The sequence below is a fragment of the Eutrigla gurnardus genome (genome assembly GCF_963514095.1).
Source record: "Eutrigla gurnardus genome assembly, chromosome: 19".
Classification (NCBI taxonomy): domain Eukaryota; kingdom Metazoa; phylum Chordata; class Actinopteri; order Perciformes; family Triglidae; genus Eutrigla; species Eutrigla gurnardus.
This window is the reverse complement of record NC_139930.1, coordinates 22,172,573-22,190,387: the sequence shown is the minus strand read 5'-3', so window position 1 is coordinate 22,190,387 and position 17,815 is coordinate 22,172,573. Positions and strand designations below refer to the sequence as shown.

The window sequence follows — 17,815 nt, the reverse complement described above, 5'->3', positions numbered from 1 at the left end:
CTGTTTATAAAAACATTACAGTGTGTAATAAACACATTTAGAAAATATGTATGCGTATGAATGATACTTAATGCGATTTAATTGTTACACTTTTTTCCTTCATAGTGGCTTTATGTATATTAAAATAATTAAAATATTGATTCTTTCCTCACATAGTTATCTAATTAAGCTCCGGTTATGTAAATATGATTCGTACCCGAGTAGTGCCCATCCGTAGTAGCTTTAGCATGATACACCGCGTAATGAGAAGACTGATGTGATGGAAATATGTTTGCAAATGATGCAGAAAAGCTTCGGGGATGAAAACCAGCGTTGTATTTGTATAGCGGCAAAGTGGTGAGGAAGGAGGAAGAGGAGTGTGTAATTACATTGATGAACGGGTAAATTAAGTTACAACAAGCTAACGGCTTAAACTGAACAAATGTTTAAACCAGAGAAGACGTGAGGGAGGCTTCAGGCTTTTTAATCATCCTCCGTCTCAGAGGTGACGGTGGAAGTTATTTTCTCTCACGGTCCTCTGACAACACGATGAGTCATGCTAGCAGCGTTGCAAGGCTGTGCTTAGTCACAGTGGTGCTCTGAGCTAAACGCTAACATCCGCATGCTAATCCTCTCACAGCGGAGAGGTGAAGTCCCGCCCCCTTCCAGTTTCCCCATGGGACCTTGTTTCGACTGTAAATCCCGTTTGAATTGTGCCACGAACACATTTGTCAGTTTTAAATCATTTTGTCAGCAAAGTTGCAATTTGTCTGAGTGAACTATATTTCTTGTCTCCCTTAATCTATGTCACCATGATGCAAATATGTCCGTTAGCTAGCTAACGTAGGTAACTTAGCTAACATAGTTAACGTAGCTAACATAGTTAACGTAGCTAACGTAGCTACATTCCATTTACAAATGTAATGTTATCTGATGTGTTTCATCCAGCGAGTAATGTTACATCCTGGTACCGAACACGAAATTGGGTGTAAAGTCTTTCTAATTATGTATTTTCACAGTCTGATACTGATTACTTACTTCCTTTTAAGTAATTTTAACGTAATTGAAATGTATTTTTAATCATTTATGGCATAAGTCGACCAGGATCAAAACATTATGTATCGCTCTGTTGACTATATTTTTCCAAAATAAGGTCCCATGAAACTTTACCTTTTGTATAAAGTATATCGTAGAGTTTCAGCCATAGCAGGTGCTCCAAGTGAGTCATGTGACTTCGTCCTGAAAGCAACGGGACTATAACTTCCAGATCCAGAGGAAATAGCTGACATAGCTCTTTTTTTCTTTTTCGCTTATCAAGAGAACTTGCAATGTTTGTTTGTCAGCCTCGTGCCAAAGAAAGAAAATCAATGAATGCAGCTTTAATTATTGCGTTTTTTATCTCTTTTCTTAATGAATTCCCCCTGTCATAGTTTTCCCTCTCGCCTAGCCCTTTCCCTCTGCTCTTCTTTTGTATTTCAGTGTCCTTCTGTCAGACAGAAAGAAGGTCCTCTGGGAGGTTTTGAGGTTTTGCTAAGGGAAAAAAGGCGACTGCTCACTCATTCATTCTCTCTGACTCAAGAGACTCGGCGCTTTGCCAAAACCACTCCGCTACGTTGGTTCATACCCCACACACACACACACACACACACACACACACACACACACACACACACACACACACACACACACACACACACACACACACACACACACACACACACACACACACACACACACACACACACACACACACACACACACACACACACACACACACACACGACCATTTCTCTGAAGGACTTTATAACCAGGGTTATTAATGACATTACTGAACATGTGTATGTGTGCATGCAGGGAAGGCAGGAAGTCACATGACACGTGTGTGTACACATACACACACACAACACACACACACGTCATTGACCTTAAGCTCTCAGCATGCGTGGTCATGAATTTGGCATTTATCCGTCATTTGTCATTAGCTATGCCTCCCTGTCTTTGCCTGGCTCTCTCTCCCGCTGCTCTTTTATCACTCTGGTTTCTCTCCCTAAAATCCGTCTTGCATGCAATCATGACCTAATTGTCAAGTGAAAACCATGCATCTCCAAATTATTATTATTTTTTTTTAAAACAAATGATAATCTGCAGAATTATGGGTTTCTGTGTGATTCAATAAATGTTCCTCATTTCAAAACAGCTGTTTTTTCTTTGCTAATGAAAACCTTTTACGTGCTTTTTAGCGTCGTCTGTTTAACACTTTGGTCAATACAGAAATATCTGCTAGCGCCACCATGAGGATTTACAGAATCCCTGAGAGGCCAGATACGATAACGTTATATTTCGATGGAACGTAACCAAATTAGATAGCTAATTGTGTACTTTATATTACAGCAGTATTGTAGTGGTTCATTAATAAATGCTCAAACCCCAGTTTGTGAGCATTAGAGCTCAACTAACAACCAAATATCGTTCCAAACATGCATATAAAATATATAAAATCAAAGAGGACTGTGTCGGTTTTGTGTGTTCACAGTAAGTATCGATATTGTACTTCCATAAATACGTGACTACCAGATTAAACCACTTCCTGAGTTTGGATGATTTGCAAGTGGTGCACTGTGCAGTCTATGCAATTAGGTCATAACCGTTGTTGCCACCCTGTAAATGCAGGCAGACTCAATCTGACAGATTAAATGCATCACCGGTTCACCCCTGAGCGGCATCTCCAAACATGAGTCATCCACCATCAGAGTAAACGCCGACGAGTGCTGCTGAGGTCGAAATCCGCCGGCTGTGTGTGAAGTCCGGTGGAAACGGAGCTGGAAGAAGTAAAAGTGTGCAAGTATTATCAGCAAAGTTGGATAACTGAGACTATAAATCATCATCAATACAACAGTAGTCCGTCTCGTGGGTTAAGGTGACCGACTTTGTTTACGGTTAGCTTTTTACATCCTCCAATCGCTCCAATTAACGTGATCATTTGTGAAGATTATTTTGCTAAACAAAATGTTAAACCTTTGTTTGCGACAGAGATTATTTTCTGCAATAATCCAAAAGAAATCATCCCACTATTTGTCTTTATGTCAAAGGAAGCAGTGTGATGCTAACTTCCTCTTAGCCTACAATATCATCATCATCCATACAGGGACTCTCATCCAGAGTCGGTGGAGACCAAAAACAGAGTTAAAAAGGAGCGTGACTATTCAAACAGTCAGATGTTTTAAAATAAAATATGTAATGTAACCCAAATTACCCAAATGTAATGGGAAGATGAAGATGCTTACTGGCAGGTGAAAGATGAAGGGTCCGGGGTAAAAGGTTCAGGGTCCAGGTTGGAGGTCCAGATCAGTTGCAGGTGGAGATGGGCTGGTATAAAAACTGTGAGGGGTTATTATCAGGTGGATGTAGGAGTCGGGGGACTGGGGCTGCTGGGAAAAGTCTGAGGCCATCTGGTGGATGGATGGGGGAAGGTCAAGTCTGGAGGGTTCTCATGGAAATGCATTGTGGGCCTGGAGGAAGTGGCAATTTTATGTGTGAAACACTGTTTAAGAAGGAGAAAATCTTCTGTGTGCGTTTGTAGCTCAGATTTACATTAAAACTTTATGCAGTCATGCTAAAAAAATAAAGTCATGGATCGTATTTATGGGGGGCGGGTAGAGGTAGAAAGTAGCAGAGAATGCAGTCAAATGCAGTAGCCAGCATGCTAGCAATTAGCATTAGCATAATCCATTAGTCAAATGGCCCGTCACAAATTTTAAGTTAAAATTGGAAAAAAAAATCTGGCTACGTATTAAAACAATGTAGAGCAAGCAAAGTGACTGTAGCAAGTAATCATGGTGGAATTAGCAAGCACGCTAGCTAGCCAGCCCCCAAATTAATAAAATCTTCAATCATCGTTAATGAGTCAAACACACCAGAATGCAACTAAACTACTAAACCACCGCACGAAGGTTGTAAATGTGATTCAAATACGTCTTTTTGTTCACCCCACAGCGCTATATTCCTCGTGTGTCTCGGTCTTCCTGCTAAATGTAGTTATCCTCATTAAGCACTGAGCTCATGTCAGCTCCATTGTACCTTGTCCCAAGAGACAAACAGGATTAGGATAGACTAATACTGATCCCTGTTCTGTGCTTAAAGGTCTCCACATGAGGTCTAATGCAATTATACAAAAAACTAAACAAACATAATCAAGTTACTCTGCAAAAGAAAAGGTTTTCAGTGTTGATGGTAAGTTGTAAGAGGTTTATTTTTATCGCATTAAAGTATATATAAAATATATATTTATATATGTAAAAGATATCAGAGAAAATCCACACTAAGATGTAAATGGCTCACAAACAGAAGAAAGAAGCGTCTTCATGAGGCGTGAGCCTGCCGTTTATTGTTACTGAGGAAGTTAACATGGTTAACTGCATTGAAAGTCATACAATAAACCTCTGAAGCTTTGTGAGAGGTCTCTCCCTGTGTCACAGAGAGAAAGCTGTAGGAATATACATACAGTATATCTTATTGGCAAGTAGATATGTTTTTAGTAAGTACATTCTCCTCTACCAGGTACTCATGTACAATATACATGTTAAAAAATATAGTTTGTTTGCATTGCGATCACCATTTTTTTGTTTTTGTGTGTTTTTTTGTTCAGGATGAAATAATTCACATTTAAGTGTTACAGGTTCTTGAATGGCGGTGGAACAAAAGAGCACTGTTTTTTTGTTTTTTAATAATAGCTATCACATACACATAGGCATATGCATAGAAGGCACGTCTATGCATCTAAATTGCTTACATGGTAAAAATGGAAAGCAGTTTTATCATCCGGGGGGGAAAAAAATAAACAAGACAAAAAAACAGAGTAGTATCCGAGAACATACTTTCTCACAACACGTACGACGCATCCTCACGCTCGCCACGGGACACGAACCTCCGCGAAAACATGAGACAAGTACAAACTCATCATCCGCTTTGATGATAAAACTGCATACAGTACACCACACTACACCAGATCTCCATCAGTGGATGGTGTTCACCCGCGGGGAATCATTTCAAAGAACACTTGCTGTGAAGCAGCAGCCAGGCGTTAGCAGCCCCTCCCCCCCCAAATAACCACTGATAATGAATTTTCCCCCAAACATTACAGTAAGAATCCTGCATCAGTGGTTGTTGAGAACTGACCCTCAAGGCAAAGACGAGAGCCGCTTCTTTCATTCAGCTCGATCGTGAGACTGCAGTTTCTCAAGGCGTCGTGATGGGAAGGTATTCAAAAACACAAAAAACACTGAGGACTGCACGTGTGAAATGAGTGTTGTGGATTTTCACTAGATCCCCCCCCCCCCAATAAAATCCTGAAATACTGCGGCTGATTGTGAAGACGACGATAAAGGGATAGTTTGACATTTTGGGACAAACGTTTGCTTTCTTAGTCGTGAGTTTTACATGAAAAGATGGCTAGCGCTCTCGCGTCTGGCAGGCGTTTAGCCTAGCTTAGCATAAAGACTGGAAGCGGGGTTAACAGCGAGCCCGACTCTCTGAAGATGACAAAAACACTCAACATGTGCCGACTTGTCATTTTTTACATTTTTGTACAATTTAAACTAGCATGTTATTCATCTTTATGCTAAGCTAGGCTAACCATCTCCTAACGAGACCAGCAGCAGCTCCTGAGTCTTACTCCAACGGGACAATCGACCTGAACACAGATAACCACTGAATGTTTTCGCTCTATAGTCACTAAAGTAAATATTGGACCCATTTCCTCACAAGTCGCATGATTTCTGAACATTCTTATGCTGAAACGGCCACTTTTCAAACAAATCCGGAGAGAGTTAACTTTCCTTGCTACCTTTCTCCGCCTCAGCAACACTCGCCAGAAAGCCCTAGCTAGCTAAGTGATGTTAAAGATGGCTGTTAGCTGTAAAAACATCTAATGTTTGCTAAAGAATATATTAACATGAACCAATCATCTTTTCTCCATCCACAACGTTCGCAAAACTTGGAATGCAGCGTCTTTGTAATCGAGTATCTTAAGAAGGGTCATTTAAACGGAGACACAAAAGAAAATGCCGGAGCTTTTGTCCGTGAGGGGAAAAGGCAGATAAATTGTGACACTCTTAAGGTTTTTGACCAAATTATGAACGTGACTGCGTAGTTTTTACGCCATGTCCCACCTCCTGTACGCTCGACACAGACCCCGTCCCTCAAAACCTAAACAATGCACAGTAGAGGAGAACGCAGAACATAACCAGACCTGATTCTCGGGACGACAGAAACAAACTCTTTGCGAGAAAAGCATTTCTCAAAATGTCAAAATATTCCCTTAAAATGTTTTACTTTGATTAAACATGAACAGAAAGACAAGAAAGGTATGTGTGTGTGAGACCTACTGAACCAAGCCGACTATCACAGGGCCAACAATCAATCACCACATGGATGACTATCTATAGCGCCCAAAGCTGAGAGACGTGCGACTGCTTCTTAAAACAGTAACTCTTAAAATTAAGTACATGTGGTGATCAAAATAGGCAATGGTACACAAGAGGCATTTGTCTTTAAAAAACAAACAAACAAACAAACAAGAAATAATGGAAAAAAAAAGAGTAATATGCACTTTAAAAAAAAGTGGCAGCCGTGCGTCTGTGGCGATGCCTGCGACTGAGATGCCCTGAAATGTTAACGTGTCATCACGCCGACTTTCACACGAGAGTGCAGGCGTGAGGAAACTCCCGTCTAAACCCCCGACTACACGGTTTATAAATTCACCAGGCGGATCGAGGCTCGACTGTAACTGTTAACGCTGCTAAATAAAAAGTGCAGCAATAAGGGCATTCGGCTTGAGCTCAGGAATGGTTAACATACAAACACTGTGTATCCCCCCCCAAAAAAAGAAGCAAATTAAACCCACGTGGACGACAAAACACAAAATGTTAATTCACACTCCAAACAGCCTGAATTAAAGTTTCTCTTCGAGGCAGTTGTGGCGCAAAAAACAAAACAAAAAAAACAACAAACAAACAATAAATTCATGTTTGGAAGTTACAAATCAACAGTAAATATGGTATTACACTACAATGTCAATAGTTCTTCATTCAAGAAACATGATTCCATTAAACACAGTGAAAATAAAACTGGAAACCTTGCCCCCACTTTCTTCCACGAATAAGGTCTCGTCTCCCGCCGCACACGACGGGCCGAATAGAGACTTTTAATTGGCTGAGAAACGTGGATGAAATCATTCGTAGTTTTTGGCACAGGCCTTTTTTTTCAGAAAACTCCTCACATCCATCTATGAAACAAACCTACATAACCTTCCTTTGGTTAATAAAAAACAAACAAAACAAAAAAACAAAGAGAAAAGTTTTTCCCCCTCTGAGGAGAGTGCTCGCTGTTTTGCAGCCCTTGTTGGGGTGAAAATTTTGCAAAGGCTAAACCCCCAAAACTGTGGTTTAGTAGCAGGATTTAGCATGTTAGGCTTCTCAAAAGGCTCGTCTGATGATCATCACAGTGGTTTAGAATTCAACTGGAGGGCAAATGTTCATGTGAGATGAGCGAGAGCAGGAGGACCCTGGTGTCTGGTCTCTCTCGTGGTTCAAGTGTGTGTGTGTGTGTGTGTGTGCGTGTGTGTGTGAGAGAATGTGTGTGTGTCCATTGTTCCATGTCATTACGGTCAAGTCTCAGGCGTCAAGGTGTGGCTGGCGAAAAAAAACTGTCAGGTATCAAGATCCTGAAAGAGAAAAAACAAAACAAATATAACTGTAATCTCATATATTTAACTAATACTTGATTTACTTCATACCAGCAAAGAGAAAGCAGACCTTTAGGTGAAACGGTTTTATAAAGTGCATTAAAAAAAAAAAGGTATAACATGCAACGATTTCCTGAATAGCCGACTGCTACCTGTCCTGATGATAGAAGCACCGTGTCGTTGCTCCACCTGCCTTCTGGTCTACAGCGTTGTTGGCAGTAGAACCATCTAAACGTGGCGGTGCCTGACAGCACGGACGACTACTGCTAATGTTACTACAAACATCAAATTAATTCTAATTTAATTGAACTGTGTAGTCTGATATTTAAGCCCTCTCAATCATTACTTATGATCTGCAGATATCCTGCACTTTATTCTTTATTTTAATTTTGCGGGACGTTTCCAAAGCAAACAGAATAACAAAAATAAAATAGATTTGCCACTTTAGAGCAGCAGAATAAGCTGGAAATTGTATTATTACATTACACGGAATTTACCATGATAGCTATTATAATGCATAATCCCCCCTCAGCTAAATTCTCATCATCATGAAAAAAAAAAAAAAAAAAAAAACGATGACCGCTGTGGCACAAATCCTTCCTCGTATCCGTTAGCTTCTCCCCGCAGTTGAGACAGCCACGGGAGTCGATAATAAATAGGATTTCTTATTAATTTACCCGGAACTGATAGAGCACTGGGGTCAAAGGTGAATCTCATCTGTAGCTCTTCTGCTGCTGCATCAGGCCCACGTTCTCATACACTCTGGAGCTGTCCTCCCTCATCCTGCCAACACACACACAGACACACATAGACACACACACACACACACACACACATACAGACGCGCACACACTCCGATGAGAAACCACTGACGAGGCTTTTTTAAAAGCAGTATAAAAGTTAAACAGCAGCCTTTTACTTACTCTGTGCAGGTGGGAGTGGGAATCGGAGTGCAAGGGGGCAAAGGGCTCTGCTCTCCTCCAGTCAGGTCAGACAAAGAGTACTTAATGTTGGTGTACTCACGCCCTTTAATCTTACTTTTCTGCAGAGGAACAAACAGAGCAAAAGGTTAGGAGAGGGAAGCTGGAAAAAAAAAAAGGGAAAATAAAAAAAAGGGTGATCTGCTGCCCACCTGTTCCTCCTCTATGCGTCTCTGCAACGTTTCTATGTAGTGCTGTACGGCCATATAGATGAATCTGTACTGTGCCTCGGTCTGCACCATCCCGGAGCGCTGAGAACGAACCATCTGGATGGTCTTGGGCACGTCAATGTCGCAGTCCACCCCTGCAGCATGGGAAAACGATATCGTACACCGTTACCACGGGGACATTATGAAGCGCAGCGGCTTGAGTGAGAGCCTGCGACGACGATGGAACATTCACCCACGTGTTTGTGTTAGTTGATAGATAGTTGGAGGCCAACTGCTTCAGATAAGATACGCTTTTATCGATTCCCTAGAGGCAAGTTTATTTATACAGCCCCATTTCAGCTTTGCAGTGGACCTGCAGTATTCTGGGAGTTTGTTCCAGATATGATGTACATATCAGAAATGTATTTTTGGCTCTAAAGCATTCAGACGTTCATGTGTTGCAACCGCTCAAGGACAGAAATAAGTACAGATAAAGAGAGAGAGAGTCGAAATTCAAATTACAAGACAGTGACATAACGGTGAAAGTAAACAGTGTACACTATATAACTTGTGGTAGTACAGGCTTATTTTATCCGGATACAAGACACATGAAGTGACGAGCACTTCTGCAGGACTCACCTTTTTCTCTGATCACATCTATCAGGATGTCGATCACTATAAATGTCCCCGTCCGGCCGATCCCTGCACTGGAGAAGGTGAGAGAAAGACCTTGAGGTGAACACACACCTCCATGTCCACAGATGGTGTCAGTTACACGCATGTTTGATACATACCTCGGTTTTTGGGTTTAACATTCGGTATGTTCACGGTACAATAGGGAAAACAAAGAAAAAGGCTGAAAATAGAGTCGAGTGGACACACATGCTGTAGCGAAAATATCCGGCATGAATACTACAGATGCGTGTGTGTGTGTGTGTGTGCGTGTCTGTGTGTGTGTGTGTGCGTGAGTGTGTGTGTGTGCGCGAGTGTGTGAGTGTGTACCTGCAGTGTACCGCTATAGGCCCAGCGTCCAGTATGCTCTCCTGCTTCAGGTTGACCTCCTCTAAGAAGTCCAGTACGCCGCCGGGGTCGGTGGGGACTCCGTGGTCCGGCCAGGCCCTGAAGTGATACTGCCAAACTGTACGTTCTGTGTTACCCTGAAAACAAGTGAAGTGAACTTAGAAAGGGATTCAGAACAGTTTATCTATAACCTCAATACATGAATACTGAGGGGTTTAAGGATTTTTTTGCGTTATATATTTTTTCGAACTGTTGTGTACAGAAAGTGAATATTATATAATGTTGTTCTATTGGTGGCGACTTGGTGGCTCACATGGAACTCATTTTAGAAGAGGCAAAATTAATTAAAAATGGAGGTTGAAAGTAAATTTACAGCTCAAATTCCAAAACACCAGTCACTTGATCTCCAACACATTTTCTACAACGAAAGAAAACGTGAGCAGCAGTAATGTTGGATCTGGACCGGTCCATGAGAATCTGTTATTGATAAACAGCAGCAGCACAATGACATGTTGATTTAACTTCTGCATCTACAGTCCACAGAATGTTTATACACACAAACACAACTTACCTGTCCAACTTTGGACAGTTTGAGTTCTCGTAAGATGTAGTCGTGTGCGGCCGTCTCTCTGACGTTGCGAACGCGCATCGCCCCGTACTCCTTCAGAGCCGACATGTCGGGCCAGTACTTCACACATTTACTCTGAAGACACACAAACACATTTATTCTGACACGTCTTCCTGATGCAGCGAGCCAATGAGCACAGAAAATAATACCACAATGGAGGAATACTCTCTTAAAGATAAAATGCATGCATATAAAATGTTACTTCAGTAAAAGTACAAAAGTATAAGCATCAAAATACACTAGCTAGGAACTTTTATATTGTTTGGATTTTGGTGCTCCCTGTGGACAAAAGTGGTAGTGTTTCTGAGCACAAAAATCCCTTTAGAAAACTTCTCATTTTACAGCAGTAGGGTCTGCCCCGCTCAGTCCTGGTTCTGGTTCTCCCGTGCCACCCGTCCCTCTAGTGGACCCAGCAATAAGTCCTGGTTTCCCAGCGGGGAGCAGCAGCGCAGAGAATAATTTTGCTGATCATACTTCTGTACTTTTAAATACGTAACATTTTGAGTTCAGGATTTTTACTTCTAAAAAAGTAGTTTTAGGCCGTGATACACTTTTTTGATGGCTTGGGATTGCCATGAAAAACTAATATTAATAACTTGTAACTGCATTGGAAGCATATTCAAACAGTATTAGTAGTTTTAGGAAGGACTGCATTGGATCACAGTTCTGCTCACCTTTCCTCTCTCCACCTCTTTGGTGGTCATCACAATGACTCGTGAGTTCTCCTGAAACACCATCCTCCAGAAATCACTGATGGTGTTCTGCAGACAGCCCTGAGTGGCGATGTAGCTCTTCTTCACCTTTGTGCTGTTACACTTTGGGTCCAGCTCCGGCTGCACAGTCAATCAGAAACACAAACACAGTCAACAACAGTAACGCAGCATGATGAGGCAAAACAAGTCAACTAAAAAACACTGAGCATAACAATTCTACATCTTATAATCAAGTACAGAACAAATGAGGTGTGTTTTTTCGTGAAGATTGAGTGACTTTACCATGACAGCAGGTACTACCATGATGATATTGGCATTGATGTAATCAGAGCCTGGCTCGTTTGGCTCCCTGTCATCCAGCACCACTCGTGTGTGGTCAACTGGAAACAGAAACAAAAACAGGAGCGCTTTTAAAACATCACCTCGAGTGAAAGGGAAAGGTTGTTATCGTGAAAGAGCAGCCGGGGTTTCCTCACAAGGCAGAATGTTCTTGTATCTGTTCTTGTTTTTGTTCTCTGCTCTCTGGCCTTCTTTGCGACTGTAGAGCAGTTTGCACTCTTGTTGCTGCAAAGTCTGGATGGAAAAAAAGTCTGGTATCAGCAGGTTTCCAAACGATACGATAAGACAATAAATATGATAAGAAACAATGCAATAAATAACACAATAAAATACGAACGGATGTGATAAGCTATATGATACAGTACTATACGACACAATAGGATGCAATGTGATAAGATATGATAAGATAACTTTTTCTAACGCGAGATCCAAGACATTGTTGTGCAGCAGTTTAAGTAGAAAAGATTTCAAATATAGACTGCAAATCTAAAATAACAGTATAAAAGGGTGCAGGGAAGAAAATATAATTCAACACATATCCAAAATCCACAATTTAGCATGCAAGTTGTGCGTTGAGAGTCGCTCACCTCAAATTCTTCCCAGAAGCCCTGTTTGACCTTGTCCGTGGCCTCCGCTAGTTTGCTCAGCTCCCTAACTCGACTTTCGATCTCGGCAGCGTTAATGCGAGTAGTGTTGAGGGGCTGGGGAGGAGAGTGAGAGTCAGTGCCGCGGATCACAAGCAGGAAAATTGCTGCCTTAGCTTTAAAAAATTGGCTGAAACAGACATTTATAGGTACCTGTTTGAGCTGAAGAACGGTGCCCAGAGTTTCCACCATGGGGTTCTTTTTGTAGTGCTCTACCAAGTCGGTGAGGGAGTCAAACTTCTCCCCTCCGCCAACGTCGTACTTCAGGTCATGCTAAGAGAAGAAGACACAGTCGCGTGAGCAAAACTGTCTCACAATCACTAAAATGTACACGTTGTAGTAGTAGCAGTAGTAGTAGTAGTAGTATGCACAAGAAACCAGGCGTCTGCATCTTCCACAGCAGGAACTTTATAACAACTGCAAATCCAGGTGTTGCCATAGAGACATAACATCCCTATAACATGTTAAAGTATGTTTGACTGAACAACGTTCAACCTGCTCAACGTCTCCATTTCTAGATGTAGGAAGGTAATGCAGAGGGCGTTCACCTGGCAGCGGATCATGACATGAGTGACTTTGGGTTTGTTATCACTGCTGTCCGTCTTGTCGTCTCCCGTCCGGACCGACAAAACGAAATCCCCCGGGTGGCTCTGGCTCTCTCTCACCAGGAAGCTGCCGTTCTTCCCTTTCTCCGTCAGCAGCTTCTCGGCCTCCCGGCCTGACAAGTGTCCGTGGAACCATCTGGCAGTAAAAAAAAAGACACCCAAGGGTTAGCTGGTTGAAAATGGCTCAAAACGCCACCTACTGTATAAATTAGCCATAATCCTCGAGGCCAATTCTGAGACAGGGTCGACCATTTGGGACTAATCTACGTCATGAAATAAAAGATGGTTAACACCCTCTAAATCAGAGCTCCCTCCTCACCCGTCTCCACCGCATTTTACTTTTTCTGTCACCTCTGCGTAGCATTTCAATCACAGCACAAGCTTGTTCTCTCCTTTCTGTGGACATGAAAGTAAGATAGCAATGTGCTTTCCCGCTATGTGACAAGAGTTTGTAGAGGAAGCATGAAGTTGCCCGCTCTCCTCGCAGAAAAGTCGTCTCCCAGCAGCAGGAAGTGAGGCAAACGGACCGTGGGGTTTAATTCTTGTCTCATGAACAGTAAATCCATCAAATACACTTACAACAGGGGGTGAAGTGACAAGCTTAGATTTGTTTTATTGTACATTATATGAGATGCATATCAATTCTGGAAATCAAAACCTCACAGAACAACATTTCTGTACTTTGCATGGAGCTGGTTTTTATGTCAAAATGTAGCTCAAAGAATGCTTTGCTGTGAGTTGAACCAGCCTCCTCTCTGCTGCCAATGTTTGTCTGCAATTAAACATTACAACGTCTATAAAGACCCAATTCCTGTAAAACTAAGCAATTTTGGGATAATGTTTAAAGTTGTTTTGTTTCTTTGCTTTCATATTAAAATGCCACGAATAAAGATCATCCTCGGGTTTGCAGGGAAACTGTATAAAACTGTAACATTCAGCATCACTCACCTCTCTGAGGTGGGATCCGCACAGTTGAGTGGATACTTGAGCTCGATGACGTCCCCGTTTTTCTCTTTCAGCTGCCCGTGATGCTCCATGTAATACTGCACCAGCTCTGCCAAAGTGGCAAACTTCTCCCCACCATAAAGGTCATAGTAGTCTCCTGTGTTTTGGATCTTAATGTGGGTGACAGCTCCATTTCGCCTAAAGAAAAAAAGGTCAAAGGTGCGACAACTTCATCATCATCATCAACATCCGGGACACAAACAGACTCCTGGAACCTAAAAAGCAATGCATGTTTTGTATGCTGCAGCCTTTCCGATGCAGAGTGCATGTATTATGATAAAAAAAACTAACAACATGGCAGCCATCTGTTATTTGCAAGAGGAAATCATTCAAAAGGCACTGTTATTCAACTTATTAAAGGAAAACGCCACATTTTGTGTGACACAAACCAGATACAGGCAGCACAAACTGTGTTGAGTCACTGTAGGTAACCACCATTATCTCGGGGGAAAAAAGGAGAACTTGTGGCAGATGTGAAGCTCAGTTGCACATAACCCTGAATGACTTCTGGTAAAGTCTGGCAGAAAAAGCGCAAAAAAGGAGACCGACATGCTGGTTCGAACCAGCGGGGACGAATCTCCCTGAGGAAATGTCTCCACCGGAGGAGCACAACTTGTTTTGTTTCCATGCAGAGTAAATATGGTGCGAGATGAGAGACTGTGCAGCTAAAATATGAGACTGGGACACAAATAACTTTGGCTGCATCAGCTAAACTGAGTTAATGATACGTCATCTTAAAAATGTATGACTCAACAGGCCCTGAGATAAAACCACAAACTCTTTTTTATTAGTAAAAGGCTTCCTTCTTTGGACAACGCTGGTTTCATTCAACACAGTTCATGCTCAAGATGGAGCAAAATTTGGTGTTGAGACATTTTCTTATTCACGTTCCAGCATCATTTGACTTTTTTCAGGCACTAAAACACATTACGGGCACATCACATCGTCTTATAAATTGTTTGTGTGTTCGCAAACAGCAGCCTATTTACACATCTGGAGCAACATCAGCACGTATTTGGAGGTGAATGAGAAGGAAGTGCACAGCTGGTTTGAATAGGAATTTAATAAGTTGTGATTATAATAATATTGATTAGTGCAGCATGAACTACGGCCAACAGACAACATTCAATTAAAAAGGGAGTCATAATGTTGTTTACACTCAACACTCTCACATCTTACGCTGCGGGTGTTTTTTTTAAACCGTTACTGGCTGTTATCGCACAAAGTAATAACTGGGTTATGGATTAAACTCATTACCTGCATGTTAACATTTAAACCACAGCTTTAAAAAACATACAATATTATATTTTCTCACTAATGGACAATTTTATCTAAAACTTACTAAGTTTAGTTTGGAAAAGACTATTAAATAAACTCAAACCTGACACTGGTTAAAATAAAAACAGAGGATTTTTGGACAGTCTGGAGCGCACGGATGCTTTTTTGTTTTGCTTTTAGTTTGCTCGTCTATAGCTCCAGTAACTCAGTTAAGTTTGATACGGGGAGAGCGGTGATTTTAACAATGAAAAACATGAAATAACCAGCTCTATTCAAAACTGTACATACATGTAAGTAGAGGCAATCAGAATAGTTTCAAAATAAGAGCACAGGACGTAAAAGCACAAAGCCAACAGTCTTATCTGAGGTTTCGGTTCTTCTGATTTCTACTGTCCTACACTACAAATGCAGTAGTAGAGAACAGGAGAAAGTAGTGCCGTGTGTGTTGTATTGTATGCATCACTTACCGTACTGAGAGGGTAAAGTCTCCTGGGTTACTCTTACTGGGTCTGGCTAAGAAGCTCCCATCCACTCCACGAGTCAGCAGGAGGTTTTCAGCCTCCACTCCTGTGATGTTGGGGTGAAACCACCTGAAAGAGGAGGGACTTTTAAGATCAGCCTCGGTGCCGAGTGCAAGGCTGTGTTCAATATTTGTGCCGTATTTACTTTCTGACACTTTATTGTTGTGTCTCTTTCTTCAAATATTTTGATAATGCAAAAAAAAAAAAAGACAGTTTCGCCCATTACTGCACCTTTCAGTTTTATTGCTGCCCAAATAAAACACAGAACACACAAAGACCCGAACACAGAACATAATAAAACAGGAAATACAGTACAAACATAAAACATGTGTGCTTCTCTGTCTTTTCTATTGAGGTTTCTTTCTGCTGGACTATAGTAGGACTCTCCCCCCACAACAAGGCTGTCTGTCTGTTTGGTTCATAATATCTGGGTCTCATCCTCCGACAGACTCAGCCAGTGTTTCACTCCGTCTCGTTACTCCCTCTATGTGAATATAATACCCTTCAGTGTTGTGTACAAGCAGTCCGTCTCCACATCTTCAGTACTTGCTTGTTTTATTTTCTATCACTTTGGGGTTTTTTTTATCATGTGACAAAACGCCCATATATGTATACCATCTTTGTATGTGAAAAATTACTTTGATACTGATTCATGGTACGAAGCAGGCATTGTGGTCGTTAACTTTTAATTCATATTTACTTTAAATTATACGTTTGTGCTTTATGTACCTAACATTATCGTTTCTCTACACATCATTTTTATCAGTGGTGGAAAATATAGTATTTCATTTTTTTTAAAACATAGTGTAGAAATACTCTGTTCCACGAAAAGTATGAGCATTGACATAATCTTGAAGAAAATAAAAATACTCGTTCTGAATGTATGTTATATTATTGGATGATAATTATTGATGCATTAATGTGTCACTTTAAATGATACCGCTGGCAACGGTGGAGCTTTAATTACTGATGATAACACATAATGTAATAATTCTCAATATACAAAGTACCGAACAACTTAAGATATATACAAAAAAAAAGCAGTGACGTACTAACTTGCCGATCTTGTCCTTAAGTACAGTAGTGTCAATGTAAACTCCACCACTGTTAGTGTGTGAAAACCTACTTGGCAAATAAAACGGATTCTGATTTTCCACGACACTCAGGAGGTTTTGTAGTCTTTACGTGTGTGCTTTATATATTAATTGTGTTTCTCCGCAGTATAACTACTTCCACTAACGTTACTGTAAGTACTTTCTACTCTGTGAGGACCGATAGTAACGGTGTTTACTGAGCTAAAACATCCTGTGACTGAGCTCCAACTTGCCGGTGTATGCTAAATGAAGCGGTCTTTAGCTAACTAGCTATTCAGTTTTGCTTTTTTTTTTCCAGAACCTTCGGCACACTCGGAGCTTGTTTACGGACACGCCGACGTCCGGACATCTGAGTTCAGTTTAAAAGTTAGCTAGCTCGGCTAACACAACCAGCAGACATTGTTTTCCAGACAAGTCCCCCCCTCTTACCTCCGAGATGTCATTTTTTTTCGTTCCTCACTTCCTCGCTGGCAGTTAGCAGTAGCTACAATTAGCTGGCTAACGTTTCCAACCGTTTCCGCTTCGATCACAGAATACGGTGCTTCATCGGTCCACACCCGGTCAAAACGGGCACCGAAATCCAGGCATGGAAACAAAACAAAAAAAATGTATGCGTTACAAAAAAAAAAAGTCTCTAGGCCTCGGCCCCGGAGACTTCACACAGCGGAGTCGATTATTGGACGTCACCACACATGCGACAAAATAGAGAGGGCGCCCGGATTTTTTCACCCTGGGCGGCCGTTTCTTCGCTGCCGCTTCGCCGCTTTTAAATAAAGCCACGGAGCTCGGCCCGTCCGGCAAACAGCGAGGCGCAAATTAAAGAGTCCTGCCACTTTCTCTTCGCGCATGCTCACTGGCAGCGTTTTTAATGATTACAGCGGTGCGGAGCGTCTCCGGTAGGTTTTGCCGCTATAGCGTCAAAATAGAAACATCCCGCAGGCCACCGAGGCGACCGCACAAACTACGTGATCAGACGTTCCTAACATTTACGTTTACATTTTTTACAATCAGTACATTTGTCGGAAGAAAGTGGAGCTAAATTTCTCATTGTAAAAATAGATACATTACATATTAATATATATTAAGATGTTATACGAAGTTGTGATGAGTCCAATATTT

The 17,815-nt window shown here is 41.5% G+C and overlaps 1 protein-coding gene across 2 annotated transcripts; it reads right to left on the bottom strand.

Moving 5' to 3' along the window:
• Positions 1-7,074: 7,074 nt before the first annotated feature.
• Positions 7,075-17,555, bottom strand: ptpn11a (protein tyrosine phosphatase non-receptor type 11a). 2 transcript variants are annotated; one of them, XM_084034564.1, is made up of 16 exons: positions 17,126-17,554; positions 15,549-15,671; positions 13,747-13,941; positions 12,742-12,934; positions 12,347-12,466; positions 12,137-12,250; positions 11,687-11,783; positions 11,493-11,590; positions 11,172-11,330; positions 10,441-10,572; positions 9,852-10,006; positions 9,489-9,556; positions 8,853-9,004; positions 8,644-8,762; positions 8,398-8,503; positions 7,075-7,699 (listed from the first exon to the last, which is right to left on the bottom strand). In XM_084034564.1, exons 1-15 carry the CDS (start codon positions 17,137-17,139, stop codon positions 8,434-8,436), a joined length of 1,809 nt encoding a protein of 602 aa, XP_083890690.1. In that variant the 5' UTR covers positions 17,140-17,554; the 3' UTR covers positions 7,075-7,699; positions 8,398-8,433. The 2 variants fall into 2 exon arrangements, with proteins under 2 accessions (XP_083890690.1, XP_083890691.1); XM_084034565.1 differs by lacking the exon at positions 8,398-8,503 and having other exon boundaries at positions 17,126-17,555.
• Positions 17,556-17,815: the final 260 nt, after the last annotated feature.